Source organism: Salmo trutta, chromosome 12, assembly GCF_901001165.1.
Source record: "Salmo trutta chromosome 12, fSalTru1.1, whole genome shotgun sequence".
NCBI lineage: Eukaryota > Metazoa > Chordata > Actinopteri > Salmoniformes > Salmonidae > Salmo > Salmo trutta.
The window spans coordinates 76,198,771-76,208,147 of record NC_042968.1 but is presented as its reverse complement, the minus strand read 5'-3'; the positions used below and the strand labels follow the sequence as shown (position 1 = coordinate 76,208,147).

The window sequence follows — 9,377 nt, the reverse complement described above, 5'->3', positions numbered from 1 at the left end:
GGCGTCAAGTCGCCTATCCATCCAGTTGTTACATGAGCACCATGCCATTCTGGGCTTGTATAACAACGGAATTAGAAACTTCATATGTTCAACTCCTCCTCCTCCCCACTCTTAGCGCATCTGCTAGGCTCTGGACAGAACGATGTGAGGTTGCGTGGAGAACATAGCAATACTGGGGCAGGTTTTTCAGCATTTAATGTAGTGTAAATTAGACTTACTTTGAAAAGTCATTGAATGTACTTTATTTTCAACGGGAAAATGATATACCACATAAATTAAAATATTAGCAATTATCAGTCATAACCTATTTAGTTTAATTAGTTGTATTATGGGAGTGCGTTCATTTGTCACGCTTTATGCGTGTGCGCACGTATGTTTATTTGTTTGCTTACTGCCAGCTGTCCAATCTCAGCGGAATCCACCAGAGACAAGGCCAGGAAATAACCAAGCCGCAGGTACATTACGTCAGACAATACAATGGGCGCACAACGGTAAAGTTTTTAGCCTTCTGAGTCACGGCTCGGAATATCGACCACCAAAGCAAAGAGGCACCGATAAAGAACAAGCCCAGGAGAGACCTGTCACCATCATTAGCGATGGGGACGCCAACAAACCCTCTGATTCATCGAGACCGCTTCCCTCATCTATTCGCACAGTGTCCGGCACAGGAGCGCGTCCGCGCTGGACACCACCTCGAGTTCCAAGGCCCCCTAGGGGACAGGGGCACCAGCAACAGGATGCCCATCCAAGTGGCCATGCAGAAACGAAGGCGAATGGCACGACGAATGGGACACAGGACAAACCGTCCCCATCGCCGAGAAGAGAAGACGTGATGGCAGGGGATGATCCTTACAACCCATACAAGACCTCAGATTCAGATAATCCTTACTACAATTACTATGACGTGTACGAGAGTCCCAGACGCAGAGAGAGACCTGGGTATGGCACCAGGTACCATCAGAACGGTAAGAATGGTTGAATTGGTTGGAATTTGAGATGCATTTGCTGCAGAATTATTTTCCCAGTACATGTAGCTTTAAAAAGATAAGTTCTGTGTTATTCTTTTTCTTCGTATAACATTAACTTGTGATTAAGACAAATACATATATTCTAGGTCTGCCTGATCTTGTGCCAGATGCATACTACGTTCAAGCCTCTGCATATGTCCAGAGAGTTCCTATGTACAACCTCCGATGTGCAAATGAAGAGAACTGCTTGTCAAGGTACTATTGGAACAAACACTACAGATTTAAAGACAAGGTTATTGTCCAACAACTTCATTGTGTGAGTCAGGTTATGTGAGTTGTAACTGTTGAGCATTTGTGGTTTAAGGTTGCCCTAAATAGAATCCTGTTGCCAGTTGTAAGGGTCGACTGGCAGAATTCAACAAACCGTTTAAACGCTCCTCAGTTTACATGGAGAAATCATCATTAGTCAAACTGGTAAACTCATTCTCAAAACTAACGCAAACAACCATATCCTTCTCGAAAGGAATCACTACTCGCTGTACCAAACCTTTCCCAGAAATTTGAGACCATACGCTTTATTGAAAAGAAGGTATTCGGATTATAAATGCACTCGATTCAATTCTGTGTCCAAAGTGTATTCAGTTTGTGATGTTGTGTTGGTGGGGCAGTTCAGCCTACAGAGCAAGAGACTATGACACCCGCATGCTTCTGAGGTTCCCACAACGTGTGAAGAACCAGGGGACAGCTGACTTCCTGCCAAGCAGACCGCGCTACTCCTGGGAATGGCACAGTTGTCACCAGTGAGTCTCTCCCAGTCTGTCTATATGACTTTCCACCTATGTCCAGATCTGTATGTTTCTCTGTCTCTATCTGTCAGTTACACAAACACTGTTTGTGCTGTTCTTTCTGTTTCCTTCTCTGTCTTACAGAGTAGATGAATGTCCTTCTATTGATCATAAACATACTGGTCTCATCAGACCCATTGGTCTGTCAAATATAGCAATGCAACAATTTATGGCAATGTATTTGACTCCAATTTCCACTTCAAAATATTTGACTCCAAAACATAACTTGTACTGCACATGAGAAATGTGATTCTGGATGTGTAGCCAGAACCTTCATAGAGAGAAGTCTATAACCTTGTCTTAATGAATACATTCCAAATAGGCTTCCCTGTGGCTCAGTTGGTAGAGCATGGTGTTTGCAACACTAGGGTTGTGGGTTCGATTCCCACGGGAGACCAGTACAAAAAAAAAAGTGTGGTATGAAATGTATGCATTCACTACTGGAAGTTGCTCTGGATAAGAGTGTCTACTAAAAAAAATGTAAAAAAAAAAAAAAAACAATATGCCAGCTCTCTTGATTCCATAGAAGTCTGCATTTCACATTACCTCAGCCCGTAGCTATGCTCTGAAGTAAGTCACATAATGTACTATCAGCAAGTATGGGGTACATTTGGCAGAGTTCCAGTTAACATATTGACTTACATCCTGTAGTTGGTTTTTGTACAACTGATTTGTAAGTCTCAGTCTCATTGACTGGATCTTGACCTGAAACCTTAAAAAATGCGTTCCTCAGCATTGGAACAACAAGTTTTAATTTTTCTACAGTGCATGTTTGATTGAATGCCAGCCAAAGTATTGAATCAGTTATTTTACACTGATCAACCTCCATTGTCCTGATTCTCTCCAGACATTACCACAGCATGGATGAGTTCAGCCACTATGACCTGCTGGATTCCGGTGGGAGGAGTGTGGCTGAGGGACACAAGGCCAGCTTCTGCCTGGAGGACAGCTCCTGTGACTACGGCTACTACAGACGCTTTGCTTGCACCTCACACACCCAGGTTACCAACACAACCCTTGTTGCTTTATGTCATGTTGACAATCCGACCCCAGGAAGACTAGCTGTCGTCATTGCCGTCGGCTAATGGGGATCCTAATAAAAAAATCAATCATAAATGTCCAACCATGGATGATTTTCCTGCTTTATCTCGTCTCTCAACTAATAACTGGACAGTGCCAATTTTGCTCTTCTTGTATGTCTAGATTGTATAACTAGTTGTTTAGTACCAGGGTATGATGTCCAGCAAAACACATACATGCAGTTAAATACTCTGCAGGGTTGGGATCAATTCCATTTCGATTCCAGTCAATTCAGAAAGTAAACCAAATTCCAATTCCACATGTTGCTCATTTAAAAGAATTGAACATAAATGGAATTGGAATTTCAATGTTCTTCTTGAAAATGACTGGAATTGAAATGAAATTGACCCCAACCCTGATACTCTGTAATGGCATGTAGGTGCTTCTTACTGTTGTCTAATCAGAGGTTTCATGTTGCTCCTTTGGTAATAGGGCCTGAGTCCAGGATGTTATGATACCTATAACGCAGACATCGACTGCCAGTGGATTGATATTACAGATGTGAAACCTGGGAACTATGTCCTGAAGGTTTGTCACAAAAACAGATGACATTATTGGCACTTTGTAGCTGAACACTGTCGCATATTCCCATAAAATCTCTCTAAGAAGAATTTCAATTGTTTTTATGAAACGCTATGAAACATTTGTACTTCTACCCTTTTTGCTCTTTTTGTGTTTTAGATCAGTGTGAACCCCAGCTATCAGGTTCCAGAGTCTGACTACAGCAACAACATTGTGCGCTGTGAGGTCCGCTATACTGGCAACTACGCCTATGTGTCAGGATGTCACGTCTCACAGTGAGTCTTGGAACCCCTCATCTCATTTTGCATAACAATGTGCATGCTTTTGATAGTAGGAGTAGGTCTAGGAAACCAGCTCAAGTTTAAAAACATGATTACTCAGCATCCTATTCACTGTAGTGTACCAGACAGTAATCCTTTATAAACTTATTGTGACCATCTAATAATCAGAACTCACATTACAGGAAATATTATGCTGTGTGTTTTGCTGTATGTGCTGTATGTGACGAAATTCTTTATTATTTTCTTCTCAGCTATTAAGAGGGGGATGTCACTCTCCAAACCACTGAGAAGCAATTCTGTGAAAACTCCATAGCAGCAAATGACAGCCAATTCCTTGTACAAATGTGTGGATAAAGCACACATGGATAACTACAATTATGTAAAAATGGCCATACTCTTACCAAATTGACAGTTGACCAATTTTTCCGGTTAATGTAAAAAAGAAAAAACTCAAAGTTTCATTTTATTCCTAAATTAAGCATGTTTTTGTAAAGCCATTCTGTAATTACTTGATAGGTTTAGAATGAAAAGTATAGCCTCTATATTACATAGCCTATAGTTGGTTTTAAAAGGTCTAAACCAAATACATTGAATTTCAGATGTTAAAACCCCACCAAAATTTGAAATGGCTTGTTTTTTACATATCAATTACAATATTCAGCACCACATTGTATGGAATCCATCTTCAGCTTGCTTAAAGAGCACAAAATGTAGAGCATGGTGAGATACCATTTTTTTTAACCATGGCATATTTCCCTCATCGTTGTATGTGGTTTACGTCAAACATATCATCCCTTTAATCCATTCTTCCTATAATTATTCACGTTTGCTTGCTATAGCTTGTATGTTTACAACTCAAGTTCAAGGTCACTTTAGATTTTTTTAATGACCTTAAGGGTTTGGAAATTGGTATATATTAGCAGTACATAGATCAGTTTTTTTGTAGGCCCAGGAATCATCTTCCAAAAACCAAATTTTGCATGAAATTAGTTATAAAATGGCAAAATATTCTCTCAGTCCCATTGCAAAATGTGTAGAATTGCAGCAAACTTGCTTTAAAACTGCAACATTTTCTCTACGCCCCATTGCAAAATATGTAGAATTGCTGGAACTTAACTCTAAAATGTCTCTGTCAAGAGGTGGGCCACTAAAATGTTTTGCTCACAAGTTGCCCATCTCTGAGTAAAAGTATTGCCCATATAGTACTGGATACTGTACATACTGTGCCTGTGCTCTGAACCAAATATTCAAGCAGAATTAGGATTCATTTGTTTTGTGAAATGCTTTTACTTATGGTTAGTCTGCTAGCTATCTCCTTTGTCCTGTTTTGTTTGATATTTATGCAATGAAAAAGCTCATATAACTGCACCGTTTTGATGTATTCCAGGAAATCTACTTGAATAAATCATTGTGACATTCATTGTGATTTTGTTTTCTTATTTAAACCCTCGAAATATATTGTAGCTGGTTTTCACACAGTTGATTCATTTGAGATACGAATTGTGTTGGTTGATTGATTAATGAGGCTCGCGGTCGTAATACCTCTCCACCCAAGCAGAGAGCAGCAGTGTCACTTCCATACGCTACAGTCAAAACAAGAAGAAGAACCCATTTCAACGAAATATAACTAGCTAGCTAGCTGGCTACCAAAACCTCCCTATGTGTTTGCAAGTTCATAGATATCTCAGGGTTTCATGCATTTAGTGTTGGAGTTGTTTTTCCAAAATGCATAACGTCAGGATTTTCATTCCATCGTTCCGTTCAGAGGACAATCCGATTGAGAAAGGGTACACGGTAAGAGATATTGAATGTCCTCTGCACCAGTAACGTTAAGCCTGTGCAAAAACCGCAGAACCACAATCATAGCATTGCAGGTTTGCAACACATGCTTAAAAACAAACCAAGAGTATCTTAGCTACTTCAATTTGGGCAATGGTAGCTACTATCAAGGCAAACTTGACGTGGCTAGAGTGGGAGTAGAGAAGACCCCAGTTGGGAGCGATCCATTCTAGGAATTTTGACCAGCGACCTTTAAAACAGATTTTGACTGATAGACCTGACAGGGTGTGAAACTCCCTACTGTTTCATTTAGATAACAAAGTCACGAAAGAGCAGTTTTGTCCAACTAGTGTATTGTTTTAAATGGCTATGACTGTCAAATGGGAATTTGTTCAAATCATTGTCATATCTTTCAGCCTGTACATTCACATTAATTAAACATTTCCTAATAATGACTGTGGTTCTTTTGTCATCTCCAGGTCTTTAAAATCGACGTGCTAATGAATGGCAGACAGCATACAGTGAAGAAGCGCTACAGTGAATTTCAGAATCTCCATAAAATAGTGAGTTTTTGTGTACCATTGATTATTTTCTGTCACGACCATGCAAAAGACTGACTTCTATTCTTGGTGCAAGAACAGAGCCCACTTTACTTTCTAAACATATATTGTACTCTGCAACATCCTGAGCCATCATTGTCAATGATATTGTTAGGCTGGTCTAGGTTTGTGGGGTGATAATTAGTGGAATCGGCTTGAGCTAGGCTTTGAAAGATTCCTCTACCCTCATCCACAGATTTCCTTGTGACCATGCTCAATTTGATATTTGCTTCTTTCAGCTGAAGAAGAGTATGACGCCGCCTGAGATCCCCTCTAAGCATGTACGGAACTGGATTCCCAAAGTTCTGGAGCAGAGAAGACATGGTCTGGAACTCTATCTACAGGTAATGACAATACAACCACAGGGCTACACTGACTAGATATTCTGAATCCACACACACTCCATCTTTTGTATCAATAGGACCACTTTGACATTTTTCCCCTGACTTCCATTTGCTTTTGTTTTTCTTGTGTCCGTTATTCAACAGGCTATAATTATGGAGAATGAAGTTCTCCCAAAGATATTCCTGGATTTCCTCAACATCCGCCACTTTCCCTCACTGACAAAAACAGAAAGTTGTGGGTGAGTTTTTATACAATGTGCCCTATAAAAGCGAGGCTACTTTTAAAACATCTCATCTGGGCAGGAAAATAGTTCCTCTATATAATATCCCCAAACTTTTTCTTTCTTTAAAGGTCATTTGAAACTGAATCTGAAGAAGCAAGGTTTGTTAAGTGATTTTATGTTGATTTAGATTTATAGTAGTAATGTGTTGTAGGCTAACTCCAAAGTATAATGTCAAAATGCAAGTTCAGATTGCTAACTATTCTGAATAGTTTTGTCAGAACATTGGCTTTATTAGACTTGTGAAACGTCTCCTTCTCCTCTCTGGCCTCTCTAGTAAACTGACCCACCAACCAGCAATGCTCTACCATAGAGACCCCTACATGCTCCCGTCCACCCACGGTAACATACCTTTACACATCTTCAGGCTGGTCATGAATATACAATCAATATGGTTGCAATATTAAAGATCTATTTTGTCATATTTAATCAAGTCACGTTTATTTGTCATATGCACAGGATACACAATGCTCCCGCTCAATAATGCGACAAATAATAATATAAAAAAAAAGTAATACAATATGTAAATAGAAGCTCATTAGAATACAAATGTATCATGTAAATACAATAATCATTTGAAGCGGGAATGTAATATTGTATAGAACAAATCAGTTTTACTTAGCTTTTTTTCTCCCCATAGATACACTTTCAAATGTTGTCATAGAAGGAGTGATACATGGAATATTCTACCCAGACCTTCAACCAAGGTAGAGAGACTGTATGCCAGCTTGGAGGACTTACTACTAACTCAGAAAGAGAAGATTAAGAAATGAACAGCTTGTAAGAGTCTCAATTTTGTAAACATTCTAATAGTTGTGTTTATGATATAATATTTTGTGGTTTGTTTCTGTGTTAATGGATATCTTGATAATATTTTAGATGAAACGCCTCAAAGAAATGCATTTTCTGAATGATTGTTATTCAAAGATGAACACTATCATGATGTTATGACAACATTTAAGATAATGCATATGCATATATTCAGCCTCATGGACCCACAGGCTGTATCCACCTACTAATGGTCTTTCACTCAAATGAAGGTGAGACCTTGAGAAGTTTTACACGGTGAAATAACATCACCAGGTCAAACACTTAACTCTTAATATATTAGCTATGAATTAATGAAGGGCAACTGATCAAACACGTCAAACAGGTGATTAGAAAGCTGAAATATAAAAAGGGAAGCTGAACTTGTACTGTCAGTGTAATAAGATGTCTTATATTGGTCTGCCTTATCTCAACTTTGAGTGTGTCCCTTTTATTTTAAAGAAGATCAATGTGGTTCATCACTGCTCTTTTTGAATGTGGGACTGTTGCTGTAAACCTACTGGGATTGCTGCTGTAAACTTACAAGGCCATTTACACGCCAGTCAGTTTTGATCCAATTTAAAGTGACTGAAGCAGTACAGATCTAAACTCTTCGTGATGCTGTAGTGTTCCGCATATGGTAATGCTGTGTGTGTAATTGATAAGCCTCGTACACAGTTGATGCTTTTTCGTAGTAAGTCAAGCTTAGTTGGTCAAACATTACTTTGCGCTTGTCATTCATTAGACAATTATGGATGGCTAATAATACAGATACTCTTAAAGACATGAGGATGGTCTGGACATTCTATTGACTAGAATTCTCTGCCATCCTTGATATTTCTATCCGATGTGGTCTCTGAATTGAGACCGGGGTGAACATTAACACACTTAAAGCTAGAATCCTTTATTAAAACAACAGTGGTAATCCTGCATCCGTTTCAGTAAAAGCTGAGGGATGGGGCAGGAGAAATGTTGCCACTCTCAAATTCATAGACGGAGCTATGGATGCAAGGACTGACCATCTTTGATATCAACATTTGTTTTAACTATGTTTTGAGGATAGTTTGTTTACATTTACAAACATTGGATTAAAACAAGCTTATATTTTGGGTTCTGAGGGGGTACGGCTGTTAGGCATTTTTAAGTTGTATTTTTCAAGAATCAATGGGTATGTATGTAAGGGATAAACGCCAACTTTCAGTACATTATCTTGGACATAATGGATGATGCAGTCCCTTCGAGGTTCATTTTTCCAGGGTAATGTACAGAACAGAGGTGTTTACGCCGCTTATACCACAGTTGCCAAAGAAAACAATAAAGCACACATTTTATAGGTAAAAATAACATGTTTGAGTATATTTTCATTTTGATGTGTGATTTCACCTGGTAATAACTAAGGATTCTAGCTTTAAAGTAGAGGATTTTCCATTTGTTAAATGAAAAGTAAACTTGGGTTAGTTGAGCAGTCATGTATAGAACTGTCCACTTCAACTGAGATAGTCATGCCTGTGTTGACAAATCCAGCAAAAAAAATGTTTTGTATCTACTTTGTATATGTATGTCCTGTACAGTATGTATCTTGTGCCATGACACCCTACCAGTAATGATACTGTAGCACTTTAGGCAGAGCACAGTATTCTGTAAAGTATCATGATTAAGACTGACGGCAATAAAGCATGACATTTCCATAATGGTTTCTTTTTTTCTCAAATCACGAGTGAAACTTCCTGGCATTTATGTGTTGACTACATATTCATAAAACTTTTACATTTTCCCCATGTTTTAAGGTTTACAAAATCTGAAACATGCATGGTCATGAGCTTTTAAGTTCAAACACTGAGTGCCATTTATTTCATGTTCAGGCTCTTTAT

At 38.8% G+C, this 9,377-nt stretch overlaps 2 protein-coding genes across 3 annotated transcripts; both read left to right on the top strand.

Moving 5' to 3' along the window:
* LOC115204186 (protein-lysine 6-oxidase) lies at positions 1-5,116 on the top strand. 2 transcript variants are annotated; one of them, XM_029769559.1, is made up of 7 exons: positions 2-965; positions 1,115-1,223; positions 1,637-1,768; positions 2,661-2,814; positions 3,326-3,421; positions 3,575-3,690; positions 3,948-5,116. In XM_029769559.1, the coding sequence occupies exons 1-7, from the start codon at positions 329-331 to the stop codon at positions 3,952-3,954; spliced, it is 1,251 nt and encodes a 416-aa protein (XP_029625419.1). In that variant the 5' UTR covers positions 2-328; the 3' UTR covers positions 3,955-5,116. The 2 variants fall into 2 exon arrangements, with proteins under 2 accessions (XP_029625420.1, XP_029625419.1); XM_029769560.1 differs by lacking the exon at positions 1,637-1,768 and having other exon boundaries at positions 1-965.
* Positions 5,117-5,214: 98 nt separating this feature from the next.
* On the top strand, positions 5,215-9,197 carry LOC115204187 (sorting nexin-24). Its single transcript, XM_029769562.1, has 7 exons — positions 5,215-5,490; positions 5,955-6,038; positions 6,314-6,418; positions 6,563-6,657; positions 6,771-6,800; positions 6,977-7,041; positions 7,340-9,197. The coding sequence occupies exons 1-7, from the start codon at positions 5,422-5,424 to the stop codon at positions 7,408-7,410; spliced, it is 519 nt and encodes a 172-aa protein (XP_029625422.1). The 5' UTR covers positions 5,215-5,421; the 3' UTR covers positions 7,411-9,197.
* Positions 9,198-9,377: the final 180 nt, after the last annotated feature.

Bases quoted from the DNA above. Each gene is read 5' to 3' on its own strand.
- LOC115204186 (XM_029769559.1), top strand. From the start codon at position 329: ATGGGAGTGCGTTCATTTGTCACGCTTTATGCGTGTGCGCACGTATGT. The intron at 1,224-1,636 runs GTACTATTGGAA...TTGGTGGGGCAG, and splicing joins GAAGAGAACTGCTTGTCAAG to TTCAGCCTACAGAGCAAGAG. The intron at 3,422-3,574 runs GTTTGTCACAAA...TTTGTGTTTTAG, and splicing joins CTGGGAACTATGTCCTGAAG to ATCAGTGTGAACCCCAGCTA.
- LOC115204187 (XM_029769562.1), top strand. From the start codon at position 5,422: ATGCATAACGTCAGGATTTTCATTCCATCGTTCCGTTCAGAGGACAAT. The intron at 6,419-6,562 runs GTAATGACAATA...GTTATTCAACAG, and splicing joins GTCTGGAACTCTATCTACAG to GCTATAATTATGGAGAATGA. The intron at 6,801-6,976 runs GTTTGTTAAGTG...TGGCCTCTCTAG, and splicing joins ACTGAATCTGAAGAAGCAAG to TAAACTGACCCACCAACCAG.